The sequence below is a fragment of the Bactrocera dorsalis genome, chromosome 2 (assembly GCF_023373825.1).
Source record: "Bactrocera dorsalis isolate Fly_Bdor chromosome 2, ASM2337382v1, whole genome shotgun sequence".
Classification (NCBI taxonomy): domain Eukaryota; kingdom Metazoa; phylum Arthropoda; class Insecta; order Diptera; family Tephritidae; genus Bactrocera; species Bactrocera dorsalis.
Genome location: NC_064304.1, coordinates 25,448,872 through 25,465,918, shown reverse-complemented (window position 1 = coordinate 25,465,918; position 17,047 = coordinate 25,448,872). Strand labels below are relative to the sequence as shown.

The 17,047-nt window shown below is 33.4% G+C and overlaps 1 protein-coding gene across 1 annotated transcript in view; it reads left to right on the top strand.

Moving 5' to 3' along the window:
- The window catches only part of LOC105231083 (homeobox protein homothorax), a 320,426-nt gene that overhangs the window by 248,330 nt on the left and 55,049 nt on the right, over window positions 1-17,047 (top strand). Inside the window, exon 10 of the mRNA XM_049448510.1 lies at window positions 4,884-4,907. Within this exon, the coding sequence (XP_049304467.1) occupies window positions 4,884-4,907 (24 nt within the window). The remainder of the gene's footprint in view (window positions 1-4,883; window positions 4,908-17,047) is intronic.

Genomic DNA, 17,047 nt, shown 5'->3' with positions numbered 1-17,047 from the left:
CACAACAACAACGCAGGCGTATATAAGTACAAAAGCAACAGTAACAACACGTGTGGCAGTAGTTTGTGAGCATATAAATGTTTTTACAATCAATTAACGAAACAATAAACGTTTGTTGCGCTGCCAGACACGTATTTCATTTGAGTATCTAGAATATTAAAATGAGATCAACTGAAGGCACTGACTTTTCGGTCATTTAAATGCGACGAAGTGTATTGCGCGGGCGAAGATCGCAAAAAAAAAAACAACATACAGAAAAGGTTAGGTGGCTGAAGGGCCAAAGGGAAATTAGTAAATACGTAGAATATACACATACAAACGTACATTTTTATATATGTATGAGTGTGTGTTGTAGGTGACACAAGAAACTTTGTCAGTTAAAATGAAGAAACTTCAGTGAAAAATCAAAAGCGCTTCAGATGACAGCGCGACGTCGGCGACGACAGTGAATGCGTCCTGCGCGCGACGCGTCGACGGTGCATCTCCGAAGAACGCTGGTGGAATGCTTAAGAACATTGTTTACATTTTGCTGTTGAACAGCGGCATGAAATCCTTGCAACAATTTAAAATGCGGCGCGACCACGTTCAAATCCCAGCGCTGACAGGGAGCGACGCGGCGCGGCGCGTACAATTTGAAATTGTCAACAGGCGTCGCGGCGGTTGGGCAACACTGTTTAAATGCTGACAATGTGTTGATTGTGCAATTGACTACACTGTATGCGCCCGTCTGCCAAGTAGGAGTACGTCAGTCAGCAATTTGAAAGAAATCTGCCACCAAATAAAAGCAACGCGTTTGTGCTAAAAATAAGAACGCGCGCGTGCACCAAGGTGCGAATGAGCGCTTAAGCTTGTAAGCTACATAGGCGCTCAGCTCAGATGACGATATCAATTTATATTTATAGAGTTTATATATATGTACTTAAATACATTTGTGGCAACCTTGCCGGTAGGGCGCGATCAATCGCTGACCCATCACCAACAACATCGCCTCCGCCGCCGTCACCGCCAACTACACCAGGACTCCAACGCTAAGACGATTATTTATGAACTCTTCGATCGGCCAAGTGTCAACTGAATTGACTGCATTTAGCACAAACGGTCTGCGCTTGTACTGTGTAAGAGGCGCTGATGAAATGAAGCCTTAAAGCATGAAATGAAGTAAGGCGAAGCTGCGCGTACTGTTGTCACAACAACATGTTTCAATGCGTGTTCGACCAGCAGCAGCAACAGCGCACAACAAATCTACACAATGCACTTACAAGTAAGAGCAACACGAAGCAAGAATGGCGGTGCGCAGCGAGCGACAAGCGCGTAAATGAATGAAGAAACCTTAAGTCACAAAAAGCACAAAAAAAAGGCGCAACAACAGTAATGTGGTTGAATAAAATGTTGAAAAAATAACTGCCTTGCATTACTCTATACTTATAAGTCTTAAAAATCTGAAAATGAAAAACGGAAATAAATAAAATTGCCACTTTTTTCATGATGAGTTTTCGAAGATCACTGCGCGATCAGCCAACAACAGCCTCCAAGTTAGCGCAAAAGCCTTCAGCTTAGCTCCTTATGCGCTGTCATAGCGATGCGATGCGTTGCGTTGCTGATGATATCCCCAAGTGATTTTAAGGTGTGTTGCAGGTATTTGCACTCGAGCTTTGCTGCGCTACCTTGGCCACATTCATTTCATTTAATCTTTAACTCTTTATTTGCCGTTTTAATTTTGTTTTCTTTCATCATTTCAAAATATTTTTTATTTTTATTTTTTAATTTCGCGTCTCTTTATACTTGATTGGTGTTTTTATGCGTTCACCGCGCGCCTATGGCGGATCACATTTCATTGAAGCGCAAAATTATTATGCTTAGTTTTGAAGTGCTTGGCGATTTTTTGTTTACGGCTGGAAAATGGACAAGAAAGTGACTATACTGCGGCGTTGCAGCCGCTGATCGCTCACTAGGGACAAATGGTTATGGCTTTGCCAAGACGATCGGCAAGGCGATCATTGTGATTTCTGCCTTTCCGTGCCGTATTTAAAGGAAATATATTGCAAAAGTTTCGCTTTTGAAAAAATTTATATATTTTTATAACTTTAAGCTGAATTTATGTGACAAGCTGCGCTATGCACTGAGGGAGTTATACACTCGGCGGCGTGTTTTGTTAATTTTTTTTTTGGATTTGGGCTTACGACACAGGCTTTAGTGACACTTTTAGCGCTTATCCAATGATAATGTATGAAAAATAAACTTTTGTTTTTTGAAGGTTAGGGGAATAAGGTAACAAACAATGGTTAGCTAAAATTAGTTAAAATGGAGTTACTAATTTGTTACAATATTTTTTACATTTTGGTGCAGCTTTAAAAATCTTTATAGGGTTCACGCTTAAATTTATTTCTTTTATACTCATGAATTTGAACTCCAAAATTTTATAAAAATAAATCAATTAAATTAAGAATGAATTCAGACAATTATGTTATATTCTGAACAGGATATTTGTAACTTCGGAGACCATATAAAATATGTTAATAAATTATCAGCCTGGCGACCTGAGTAGATTTAGTAACCTCCCTGTTTGTATATATGCGAATTAGTCCCTCAGTTTTCGAGATATCGATCTGAAATTTGTAAAATAGTCATTTCTCTCGAAAAAACTGTATATTTGTCGAAATCGCCGATATCGTACCAAAGATATACTACCTGCTGTACAAACTGATAGACCGAATTTAAGTAGTTATACGAAAATCCTTTTTTATTAGTAAGATATATTCACTAAATTTGGCACGGCTTATTATCTTATTGCCCCAAAACAATTTCCGAAAAAATTGCTCAAATCGTGTCACTATAGCATATAGCTGCCAAACAAAGTGAACGTTAAAAATCAAGTCCTTATATGGATAACTTTTAAAATTGATGAGATATCTTCACGAATTTTGGCATGGATTATTGCTAAAAACAAAGATATAATCTTCGGAAAAAAATTTTCAAATCGCATCACTATAGCGCATAGTTGCCATACAAACCGACCGATCAAAGTCAAGTCTTTACATTAACAACTTTTTTAGTTGCGAAGGTATCTTCACGAAATTTGGCATGGATTATTGCCGAAAGTAACTATATAATATCCCAGAAGATTCTTCAGATCGGACCACTATAGCATATAGCTGCCATACAAACTGAACCATCAATGTCAAATTCTTGTATTGAAAATTGTGAAGGGTATGACAGACCGTTAAAGTTTTTTCTTGTTTTTGTAATTTCTTGTTTTTTGTAATTCCAGTATTGCATGATTAACAACTTCTAATATAATTCTGTCTCTAAATCACATGCTATTCATCGCCGTCTTTTTTCTTCTAAACATTAGCATACTTTTTAATCCCCTTTCCCATGCTCTAGCTGCTTTTATGCAAATTCTCGGAAGCGCTCAAAATGCGAAATAAAATTTTCAACTTTGTTTGCTCAATATCCTACTCAAATTTTAATATACATATATGTATGTCTCTCGCCCGTAATACTGCAAACATCAAAGTTGAGTTGCTTTTTATTGATTTGCCGATGACGAATCGCAAGATGCCACACAAAAATGTGAAACGATCACGCCTACAAGCGAACCCATGATTCATACGGAAAACAATAAGATTTAAGAAACACACATGTTGGAACCTTTTTAACGCCCCGAGCTTGATTATAACAAAAACCTTTAATTTACTTATTTTCTGGCATGATTTATGTACAGCTCAAGTTTTTTGTATATGATTGCTTAAATACGCGTTTTATTTAAAAAACACTTTGTTTTTGTTTTGTTTTGCTCACGGATTTCTTAAAGCACACAAACGAAATATTTCCAAAATATCTGCGGTCTGCCAAGAGCACGGCATACATTCCATCTAATTCCAATTTCAATTCATTCATTCATTTGTACATTCATTCACTCCTGTGCTTCCTCAAAACAGATAAACACACACACACACACTCACATACGAACACACGCAGTCGCACAGCACATTCGCTACGAATTTGATTGATGGCAAAACATATATTTCATTTTTATTCGCTAATAATACCAACAGCAACATAACAATGTTATAAATATGTGGCCACACTACACAACAACAACATCAAATGTACTCTTTTTATGTATGTGTGTATTTGCTGGGAAGAAAAAAATTTTTGTGAAAACCCCAAAATACACCGACACCACGAAACAAATCACGGCTTTGGTTGGCTTAGCATTGTTATTTTAGGTTTAAAAAGTTTATTTTACTTTGTTTGGGCGCGACTTAAGTTGTTGCATAGTTATTATGTGCATATAAACAATAATGAATCAAAATCAGCGGAAAAAAATTATGAAAATCACAAAGTGCCACCAAATCGATTTAAGCAAACAAAATCACTTTTGTTTAGTTTTAAAGTGAAATATAGCGGTCTTTAGTGATTTTGTGATTTTGACATTGATTTTGATGACACCATAAAGGCAAGTGAATTTGAACGTGTCACAAACAATCTATGAATGTGGCAAGGTGTTTAGCTTCAGCAAAGATTTATTAATGGTCTGATATTAATTTGATTAATATCGGTTAGTTGTGGTCATGAATGAATGAATTTAAGAATGAAATTCGAGATGGGTTGTGTTATGTTTTGTATAATTTTATGCTAAGTATTAGGTCTTAAAAAATATTTTGAGGTGCAACGTATGTCAAAGGAAAATTTCATTCAAGAAAAGAAGCGACAGCAACAAAACTAGGAAGACACCACTTAAGCTGTGTTTAATATGATAGACTTAAGAAACAAAAATAAGACTTTTTCAGGTTTATAATCAGCTTAAGATGCTGAAAATATATTCTAAATGTATGTATATATGTATTATAATAATTACATTTTTATTTTAATTTCAGACAATTTCGGCACAAGTGCAAGTGGTAAGTTTTTTTATTGAATATTATAAATAATTACATATAAATAAAAAAATTGGGAAATATGTATATTAAAAAAAGTACAAAACATTTTGCTCTAACAAAAAATAAAGAAAAATCGTTTCCAAAAAAAAAAAATCTGAAAATCCACATAAAAAAATTAAAAAAAAAAAACCTAAAAAACTTTAAGGCTGAAATGAACTAAGTTTCGAAGAAAACCTTATAAAATTATTATTAAAAATTTAAAAATATTTATAAAAATTATGCCAAATTCTTTTTCAACAAATAAAGAGCCCAACAACGACAAATAGGCGTCACGCATGCAACCAAACTGCAGACACGCACACCTACGAACACTAAAAAGTCATGTGAAATAACACTAAAAGGTGCTCAATTCACACATGCACATATACACATATAAATATATTTATATATGTATATATATTAAATATACCTCACTCTGTATAGTTCTGTGTGCCCTTTTCAGCTTGATATGCATGTGTATCTTTTCATTTAGCATTTGACAGGACCTATAATTATGGCCAACCATAACCCATCATCAACTCGAATTCGACTCGCCAAGCGATACGTGAGAGATATACAATAAATTTTCTGATTAAAAACCAGCTTATCATTATTATAGGTTCGCTGGTTCATCGCACGCTTGACTGCAACAACAGCGCCTAAGTGAGTGACTAGCTGAGCCGGCTGGCATGCTGAGCTGGCTGACTGCTTGGCTGCCAGCTAAGCTGTTTGGTTGGTTGGTTGCTTACTTACTTAGATTATTGGACATTACTCGATTGCCTTGCACGGCTACAGGCGCAATATTTGCCTGTGTGTGAACTTGTTGCATGGAGGCTGCAGTTTTATAATTTGTTTAAGTTTTTTTATACTTTTATTTAATTTTTTTTTAGTTCCTTTATATATATTTTTTTCTTTATATTTTAGAAAATTTTTTGTTTGTTTTAATTTTGTTATACTTTAATGCTACTTTTTTGATTCGACTCAGCCCTTGCTGACTTCAGCAAAGTTTCTCAAAACATATGTTGTTGCGCGGCCAACAAAATGCCTGACTGGCTGTAGTTGAAAGGGAGTCCATTATGAGTTTCAATGGCGATGTATTGTGCGTGCGCAGACAAAGTAGCATTATTAGATACTAATTTTGAGCGGCATATGCATTGCTTTGGTTGAAGAAAATAATTTTATATTTACTTACATATATATGTAATATAATTATTTATAGAAAAATATATTAATTTTTGTTTTTAAGTAGCGTTTTTAGCTTTCCAGTTTAAAAATATTTTAGAATATAAATAATAATTTGCTTGAGTTCTTCCCTGCAGCAGCAATAAAAGTCATATTTGTGTGTCACTAAGACCTTCAATTTTAGATTTTATTATGTAGTATTACATATTTAGGAAGCGGAAGTTGAGTTTTGTGAACTCTTTTCGTGTTTATAAGTCTATAAAACTTTTTACTTTCAAGTCGTCGTTAATTTTTCAATCAGAAATCTTCCTCCACCATCTAAGAAAATCTTAATAAATCGTTTCCTCACATTTCTAAATTGTTAGATGTTCATTTTACTAATTTTTGTGTACATATGTATGTGAATTTAAATATAGCAACATACATACACACTCTTGAATGCTTACAAGGCAGTGCATGCGGTTTAGGTAACTTAATACTCCTTCCACAAAATCCCTCCAGAAAAATCGGAGAAAGCAATCTGAATAATTTTGTTGTTGTTTTTGTTTGTTGTGGGGTTTTAAGATCAAATTCTTCGCTTTTGGTTGAATTATGTGGCGTAGCGAGTGCAAGCATACTCATATGCACACACAAACACACGCACATGTGTGCCGCCTAAATAGTATAATACATGCGTGTCTGCAGCAGAACAAAAGAAAATTAGAATCTTTGAAGAATTTCCACAAATATTTCATTATTATTAGACAGTTGGAGTTGGGACGACAAAATGTCAGCGTAAAAGGCTAAATGAAGGCGGTATTAGAGACCATGAATGTGGTACAAATACATAGATGCGGTTGAGGTACATACATATGTATATACATACAAATGTGGTGAATATCATACAAAAACACACACATATATATTTGTACATATATGCATATGCATATCTTGTACATATTTACATTCATATGTGCTGTTCAATTGCCAGTCGGTTGTTAGCTCTAGCATTTGTTGCTTTTCTGCTTGCGTAGGGTGGCTTTGCAGCAGCCATGCTGCCATGTTGTTTATTGTCTAATTTTCTAAAACGACCAAAGGTCAATGCTACTCTATTCAAACATAATTATCTCTATTTTATTATATATGAACAAAATTGAATAAAAATGCTGTTATTGCTTCTAGCGCCAGTTTTTCAGTTACTCTGGCTCTTTAATTTTAATTGTACTATTTTTCATGGTCGCTCAATCACTTGAAATTATTCGCAGCGCTATTAGTGCCACTTATGCATTGAATTTTGTGCATAACTAACATATGTTGAGCACAACTTTTTGTTTTTGCTATTATTTTTAGTAATTTTTTTTCGTTCAACCAACAGGCAGAAAATAAAGCGTAAAAGCAAGAACAATGCTGATAGAATTTGTGCGGCGGAAAAAAAATTGTACATATCAGAAACGCGCTGAAGCAATGCATAAATATGAAGAAAAAGCAGAAAATTGTCGGTTAATTAACTTTAGCACGCCATCATGCCACGGCTACGGCTGCTGCTGCTGCTGTTATGCGGTGCCCCCTCCGCCAGCAATTTGTAGCTTTTTGCTTTTCGTCTCACTTATTTGTGTACGTGAGTGTGTCTATTTTTACAGACTTTTGCGCATTTTGTGCTGCGCCACACCAGCGCACCGTCTCTTTTCCACCAGCACACATATGCACACACACACACATGCATGCCGCAAATTGCACATTTTCTGCACTGCAATGATTGTGTTGGTTGTTGTTGTTCGTGTAGTTGCTGTTTTTAATTTCTACATGGCAAACGCTTCATTTCCCTTCTTAATAAACCATTTTGTTGTTATGGCAGCGCGTATAAAATTAGTCTTACATATGGCAGAATGCATGCTACAGACGTAATACACAAACACACGCACACACGTATTCAGTTGCATATGTGCAAATGCGCTTACGTAGACCTTGTTGGAACATGGCTGCAACCAAACAAAGCAGCAGTGCAAAGCTTTGAGAAATCAAAAAAAAAAATTGAAAAAATTAAAAATGAAAATAAAAAAATTTTTCGAAAAAATTACACACAAGCTCAGCTGTAGCCAAAACAAAGAGCAAAAATAAAATAAAATGCAGTATAGACAAGAGCCAGTAGTGGCTGCGGCAGCAGCAGAAAAAAAGCATGTTTCGTGTTGAAAGATTTTCACATGCCGCGGTGACGTCGGTGGCGGCGGCTGCAACATGTCCCGCAACTGCAATTGCCGCCCCAACTAAATACAAGCCAAGCAAATTATTCTTGCTTATATTTTCTTTACATCCCATTTTTCTTATTGCATTGCTGCCACAACCTCACAGTCGCCTTAAGCGATTTCGTGACTTATGCGTTATAATTTTAACATTACAGTAAACACAGAAATTATACGGCTAGCGGACGGACGGACGGACGGCTGTGTTGTGACGCTAAAATAAAATGAAATACTTATATAAATGCAATAAGGCAAGGGTGCAGCTAAATGCATATATATCGATATGTACGTAGATATTTGAGCGGTAGGGTAAAGTGCAGCTTTCGGACGTTTTTAAAATAATGCTTTGTAATTTTATACCATTTGCGAGTAGATTTACACTTTTCTAGTTTTACTATTAGTTAGACATCAATAATAGAGTGTACTAAAAGTAGTAGAACTGTGGCTTTATGATTATCTGCGATTTATGCTAGGTGCTTGTTCGATTAGCCACTCGCTTAGTTTTGACAAGAGGCAAAAAAATGTCTACTAGCTTGAATGTAGAGTTGAAGAGAGAGGATTAATGCTTTAGAAAACTAAAATTTTCAATTTAAAAAATTAATTAAAAATTTAATTTTAAAAATTAAACAGAAAATTAATTAAAAGACTTAATTTTAAAAATTAATTAAAAAATTGAATTTTAAAAATTAATTAGAAAATTAATTAAAAAACTTAATTTAAAATATTAATAAAAAAATTTAATTTAAAAAATTAATTAAAAAATATAATTTTAAAATTTAATTGGAAAATTTAATTTTAAAAATTAATTAAAAAATTTAATTTTAAAAATTAATTAGAAAATTAATTAAAAATTTTAATTTTAAAAATTAATTGGAATATTAATTAAAAAACTTAATTTTAAAATTTAATTAAAAAATTAAATTAAAAAAAATTAAAAATTAATTAAAAATTTTAATTTAAAAAATTTATTAAAAATAATAATTTTAGACTTATTAAAGAAATATTTTTTAAATACTTCTCATGTATTTATATAATCTCTTTCAAAGCCAAGTACATATACACCATTGTGCCTTTAATAGTTTTTTTAAGCAATTTCATCAACTTTGCGCGCCACCGCAAACACTAGCGTTCTTACTACTTAATTTAGTATGTTCTTTTATTGTTTTTGTTTTCGTTTTTTTTTTTGCAATAGCTGCCGTCTCGCTACCAAGCTTTGGTTGTACATTTGCCACATGTGGTTGCAATTATGATGTCAGCGCAAAAAACTTTTTTCGTTATTTATAAGCGAATTTGTTACTACACACATACATATATGTATATAAATGAAATTCGCTACTGCGCTGCTCGAAGTGGTAGCAATAACAGAGATAACGCAATCAGCAATGTGCCAGAAAAAATGGCTGCAACATTGAAGAAGTTAATTTTACACAATTGTGGCAGTCAAAGAAAACTCAATTTTCAACATGCAACTTAGTTTGATTTCGCTGATAAAGTAATTTTCCAATGTGCGCTGGGTCAAGGGCAAGTAGTTTTAGAGACGGCGCTGAATCATATGTATTGTAGCACAGATAAAATAATTGTTTGTTGATATAGTATTTTTTGTTTAATATTACTTTTTTATTTTTTTATTTATTGATTTTTTAAATTTTATTTTTGAGGATTTAAATTCCAGTTTAGAGAGCCTGAAGACTTTGATAATGTTAAAATATGAAAGCAATAACAGTAGTATCAGACCCATTGGAAATGAAAAGGCAGAGAATATGTATAACTGAAATGAAAGAATATGTAGTCGGGAAATGGAAGGGAGGGAGTGGTTGAGTTTTACATGCTAAAAATGCTGTAATTTCTTTTAATTAAAATATTTATAGATTTTTCTTTAACCCAAGGCAAGGTGGCTGCCTTGCAAATTGAGCGTTCAAATTCAAGTCTTTGTAAGGAAAACTTTTTTATTGAACGAGATATTCCAACTAAACTCAGCATGCATTATTTTCCAAAGCAACGATACACTCTCCGAAATAATTGCTTAGATGGGACCACTATAGCATATATGTAGCTGTCATACAAACTGAACGATCAAAGTCAAATTCTTGTATAGAAACTGGCTCATTTGCATTGAAGCCTAACCGCCCCCTAAGTCAAAATTATTAAAGAAACTAATTATAAAGTTTAAAAATTCTTAAAACTCCATTTTCTACAATTTTATTACAAAAAAATTGAACTGTTGCACAAGAAGCAGACTCACTAATTAAGCATTCCAAACGTCATTTTGTATGCCTTTCATCGAAGCGTGGCCATTTTCTTTGCTTACCACAATGTCGTTGCTGCCTTTGCTACACACAGCAACCGTATACAAATGACTTCTGCGCCAATAAAATGAAAAAATAAATAAAAGAAATAAATATAATAACTGAAGGAAGTACAAATAAAATGAAAAGGATCACAACAAAATTAAACAAACATATCAACCGCAGCTCAACAACTAAATATAAACATTGTATTTTGTCACAGCAGCAATATCGTCTGCCACACTGACAGTCCATCAAATAAGTAAACGTATTCATGTCACATCAGCGCCACGCACAGCAGGAGATTTGTATCCAACAGGTAAATACATATGTATTTATATATGCACGGGCATTATGCGGCGATCGCAACAGCGTCTCTGCCTGCTGCTGTTTGCGCCGCTTGGATGTCATCACTCAGTCACTCGCTCACACTCGATGTTGTTATGCTGTGGCGCGCTGTGCCGCCCGCCACTTTGGTGGTTGTTTGTCTTCATTATTGCATTGACATTGGGGGTTTTCGGAATAATTTGTTCAGACTGCATTTGAAGTGCAAATAGCTGGCTTGTGTGTACGCTTATAGGAACTTGCTTTGGCTGCATAGCGGCTTTCAGATTTTTCTGTATGCTTATAAAAATGAAAAAAAAAAAATATTTGACTGACTGTGCAAGATTGTTTTGACAGACTAGGTGAATTAAAGTGATTTTTTTAAATTGTTGCAAGTATACATATTATTATATTTTAGTATAAAACTTAAAACAAATTTAACAAATAATTTTTTTTTTATTAAAATTTCTTCTCTACCAAGAAGAATTAGTCGACGAAAAACATTTAATTGCCAATCCCTTGGCTTATAAAGCAATATTTCTTCTAGTAATCAACGCCACTGATCTTCTAGACAAAACGTTTCTACATTTTTCTAAAAACTGATTTCTTTCTACAACTTTTCTCTCAAGTCTATTTCATTTTAATGTCCGTTTTTCACCCACTTGCTGCAGAAATTTCTGCTAGAAAAATTTTAGCCATGCCACACAGCGCTTGCCACTCAACGCACTCAAAACAGATGCCAGCATAAAATGTAAATACAAGTTTTTAGTATTATTTTTGCAATTCGCAGCAGCACAAACAGAAATGGTTGCATAAACAGCAGATTGCCTTTGTGACACCTTTGCAGCGTCAAATAGCACTCGACTTGACTCGACCATTATGGCACACGTAGCATCACTTTTATGGCATTTAGAGCCGGTGTTTACATGTCACATTCCCGCGCATACGTGTAGCCACATACATACGCATGCTTATGCAACAACACAACAGCGTTGGTAAACAAATGCATGCATGTATGTATGTATGTGGTAGGCAACAGGGAGTTGAGTGGAGTGCGGCAAACCCAAACCAAGCCGAGGCGCACTAAAATGTCGCCCACGTTGTGATTTCTATGCTGATTTTTTCCACCATTCAAGGGATATTTCACCCTGTGATGCAACAAATCTGTGCAACATACATATGTACATACATTTCTGTTGTGCGTGCGCATTTTGTATAAAATAAAAGATGAAAAAAGCAACAACAACAACAATGAAATAAATTAAAGTCAAGTTGGTGCGCATGTGAGGTGGACTGCATACTGCGCATAGTGTGCAGCGTGCAGCATTGAAAGAGCGTGGAGAAAACAAACTCCAGCTTATGCGGCGACACACCGCAATGCGCTGTGAGGGGCAGCATCATTTTTGTCAACTGCAAACACGTTTTTATGCTTTATGTTGGTGATGAGTGGTGTTGTTGTTGTTGTTGCATTAAGGGTTTTCGTTGCTGTTGTTGTTAGCTGTTGCTGCCACACGCATGCAATGTCCATAGGCATGCATGTGCGCGTTGTTTGTTGTCACGAAAAGACGACAGAGCAAGAACAAGTCGAATCCCAACCCAAAGAAGTATAAAAACACACATACACAAACACACATACAGTAATGAATATCAGAACACCCAAAAACAAATTAAATCTGCCGCCATTAATCTTAAAGGTGAGTGAGCAGCCAGCGACAAATAAAGACACACATCCGTATATGTAAATGTATCACAACAACAATGCGTCTCCATTGACAACTGGCTTATAGTAAACATATTTACATGCATATATAAAGAAGTCTAAAAGATTATAAAAAAGAAATAAATAAATAAATCGTTAAAATCCTGCATTTTGTTGCATGCAACATACTGCATATTTTTATTTATTTCTTACTTTTTATGTCTTATGTTGCACGCCAACGTCTTGGCTGGCAGTTGAACTGTATTTGTTGTTATTTTTTTGTCATAATGAAGGTGAGATACATTTCAACTGCAGCTCGTAAATTTTTTCACACTCAGCGCCTGCCTGGTCCCGGTCGCACATCTGCAAACTTGTGAATTTGCATAAGCCTACTGCCCCTCCACCAACTCCTTCTCTCCACAAAAGCGCTGATTTCTGCTCGTTTTTTGGGCAGTAAATATCGTTCCCTCTCGAAATCACTTGCTCGCGTTGGCGCAATAAATTTGCCAAATTTGACAATTATGAACATTATTAATAAATAAAATAGACAATAAATAAATTGCCATTTGCATATGAGATTGATGTGAATGTGTTTTTTCTGTCCATACAAATCCGCACATGTTTGTTTGTGTGAAACTGTGTAAATGCTGATCTTTATTGCTAATTATATTTGGTGTTGGGAAATAGTAAACGGAACACTGAATAATTTAAACGCAGAAATATGAGCAATTTTTAGAACTGAATTGCTTTTGCGAATATTACCAATAATAAAACATTACTGAATATTTAACATTCACTTGCAGTCCAAGTTCTATACTAGTTCTCAAAAAAGTTTTCGGAATAAATATTTTTTAAAACTATTTTGCTCTAATATTTTTGTTGTAAATTTTAAATTTTTTTCTAATTTTTAACTAATTAATTAATTAAAAAATAAATAAAAATTAGAAAATTATTTAATTAATTACTTTTTAATTTCTCTAAGTGTTGTAATTTTGACATATATTATTTTAATTTATTAGTTCTATATATATGTATATTATTGTAAATTTTATTTAATTTTTTTAATTTTTAATTAATCGATTAATTTTCTATTTATAATTAATTAATTAATTTTTTTGTTTAATTTCGATACCTGTTTTTGGAAGTCTGTATTTAATCATATTTTATTATTTTTTCTAATTTTTAATTAATTAATTTATTTTTTTATATCTCCTTTTATATCTTTTTTTATATATCTGTTTTAATATTTTCATATTATCTTCGTTTATTAGTTCCACACTAGTTCTCAAAAAGATTTTCGAAACTAGCTGTTGGAAAGCTGTATCTAATTAAATTTTAAATTTTGAGGCATAATATTTTTCTTTTGCATTTTCGTAGTTATTTTTAATTTTTTAATTGCGAATTACTAATTATTTAATTTATTTTTTAGTTTCTATAAATATTTTAATTTTTTCATTTATTATTTTAAATTATTTTTTATTTTTTTTTGCATTATTTTAAAAACTATTTTTCCTCTTAATATTAATATATTGTAAATATTTTTAATTTTAATTTTTTTTAAATTAGTCCTTACTTTTTTTAAATTATTTTAAATTGTTTTTACTACTAGTTTTTCGTTATTGTTAAGATAATTTGTTTTTGCATGATTTCTAAAATTAACTTTGATCTTAATCTTCTAATATTTATTTGTTTTCCTTATTTTTTAATTTAATTTTAAATTTTCTTCTAAAGCTTTCAATTTTTTATTAGTTATTTTAATTAAATTTTATTTAATTTTTAAGTTTTTTTTGTTTTAATATTTTGACATACACTTTTTAATTTTTTTCCAATTTTAATTTATAACTTTAATATTTTAAAATTTTTTTCTTTTAATTTTTTTTAAATATTTTTCTTTTGTTAAATAAGAAGAAAAGGCAAATAATAATTTTTTTTTAGAATATTTTTGAATAATATTAAAGTTATATAATTAGTTCCAAATACTGTGTTGTAACTTTCAACATTAATGCTAACATTTCACCCATCAATATGTAACCGAATTCCTGCTATGCACAGCCTTTCGCCCGAGCTCAATGATCCTTGACCTCGTTGATTGGCATTGAGTAATGTTGCACCAACGCCACCACCGTAAACTATGACCGAACCGAGCATAACGAAATCAAACTGTAATTATATTAAAATTTCATATTAAATTTTATTGATTGCCTCACTTCAAGTGTACTTGCTGCAAAAGTACTATTATGCGCTGTTGTTGTTATTGTATTGAGTGCTGTATGCCAACGTCCATTAAATTTGCTGCCTGATGTTAGTGTAAAAACAGTTTTTTTTTTTCTTTTTTTTGCAACATTTGTGTTGTTGTATAAGGTTCGTGTGACCCGTCGATAATGCGGTCGAATGTATCGTTAACTTCGACTGCTTTCAACTTTAAGCTGCAGCGGCACAAAAAAGATTATATGAAGCATCACCTCCCGCAATATCCCTTTGCGCTATGGCCAGCAACAAAATAAATATAATCTTTGTTGCACATAAAACGGGAAAGAATACGAGAAAAACATAAACGAAAAGAAAGAAAATTGCTTAAAAGTGGCAAGTCCACAAATAAAAAGCAACCATAGAAATATTGAAAACGGCTGTTGTGCGCTGTGCAACAAAAAAGCGGCGTAGAAGATGAGCAAAAAATTATGACAACCTGGCATGAGAACCTTAAAAACCGCAAAAATCATATAAAAATAATGAGCGTGGATGCTGGATGGCTGTCTGGCTGGCCGATTCGGTGATCGCTTGCACTTTATGCTCTTGGCTATGCTGAGGCGTTGCACGTAGCAAGGGTAAACAAAAGTGCCGCAATGGCGTACGAACGAACAAGCCAACCGCCAACCGCCAGCCGTTCGGGGCCGTGGTGGACAAAAGCTCAACGCAGACGGGCAGTTCGTCACAGTCAGTCAGTTAGTCGGATGGACAGTCAGTCAATACTGCACAGGCCCTAGAAACACACACATTTACTATATATGAATGTATACACATACGGTTGTGTGCGAAAGAATGGCAGCAGAGTCAAATGTGCAAGCCGGAAAAAATGGTTTTTGTTAAAAAGCAAAAAATTGCCACAAAATCGCTGCAACGGATGAATCGAAAAAAAAAACACGTAAATATCGAACACGTTTGAGGCCACAAAACAATGCAACACAAAATTGCAACGGATCACACAAATCCGCCATAAAAATGTACGAGCTTGTGTACAAGCGCCGAAAAGGCCGATACGACAACAACAACAACACGACTCGCCTAGGTGCTCCAACGAATGCGGAATGGATATATTCGTTAATACCTGGTTAAAAGGAATTGCCTGCAATGTTGCAGTGTAGAATATGTTGGAAAAAACAGCGATAGCGACAGCGTTGCAAACGCCGAAAGAAGCGAAAAATTATTATAAAAATAATAATAATAAAAGCGTTGGATTTTAATAAAAATCGTTGAGTAAAAAGCGCATACGCAAACTAAAGCGGAAAAAAATCTTATTGGCTTTATATGTTCATGCCAGCGTAACACAACATTGCTGTTGTTGTTGTTGCTGTTGCTGCGGCAATGGGTAATGTTGTTAACTCTTGTTGTTGCTGCATTCTTATTGTTATGCGCTCGTTTTTTGCTGTTAATCCTCGTTGTTGCATTGCTGTTGCAAGTTGATGGTGTTGCTTGATTGGTGATCCATCATAATTTTGCTGTTGTTCGCAAGCTGTTTGAGTCATTTTACGTTTATCACGTAATTTATTATTTCTATTTTTTTTGTTTTGTTTTTGGTTTGTCAAATTGTTATCCAATTACTTGTTGTATACTTTTTCACATATAAATATTTCATTGCTGCAAGTGTGGTGGAGATTTTTGTAAAATTACAAAATTAATTGAAATGAAGCTAATATTTTTTTCGAACTTGTCCTTCAGAATTACACTTATTTTCTTTTATTTCAATAACAATAAAAATTAAATATATATATTTAAAATTATATTGAAAATTCATATGCAATTTTATTAGTTGCCTCATTTCAAGTATATTTGCTGCTAAATAACTTCACTGTTGTTGTAGTGTAAAAATGTCAATTTTTATTTTTTTATTGTTTTTTTTTTTGGAATATTTGCATATTTATACAGTATTCCAATATAAACCTGAAATAGTCGGGTCTATCATCAGCTGCCCTCCGCTCATGCTGATAGCTCTTACTTAACTATTTCCACACTGACAAACTCAAGCCTTTTAACTCTTACAATACGGGCAGGTAATAGCAGTAAGTTAATCCCATGTTACTTTTCGATTGCTATAAAAGAAGTTTAAGAATATTTTAATTTTTTTAGAATTGCCCATATAAAATTTTTTACTTGCACATTAATATATTATATCCTTTTGGGAAGTAGATTCAGAAG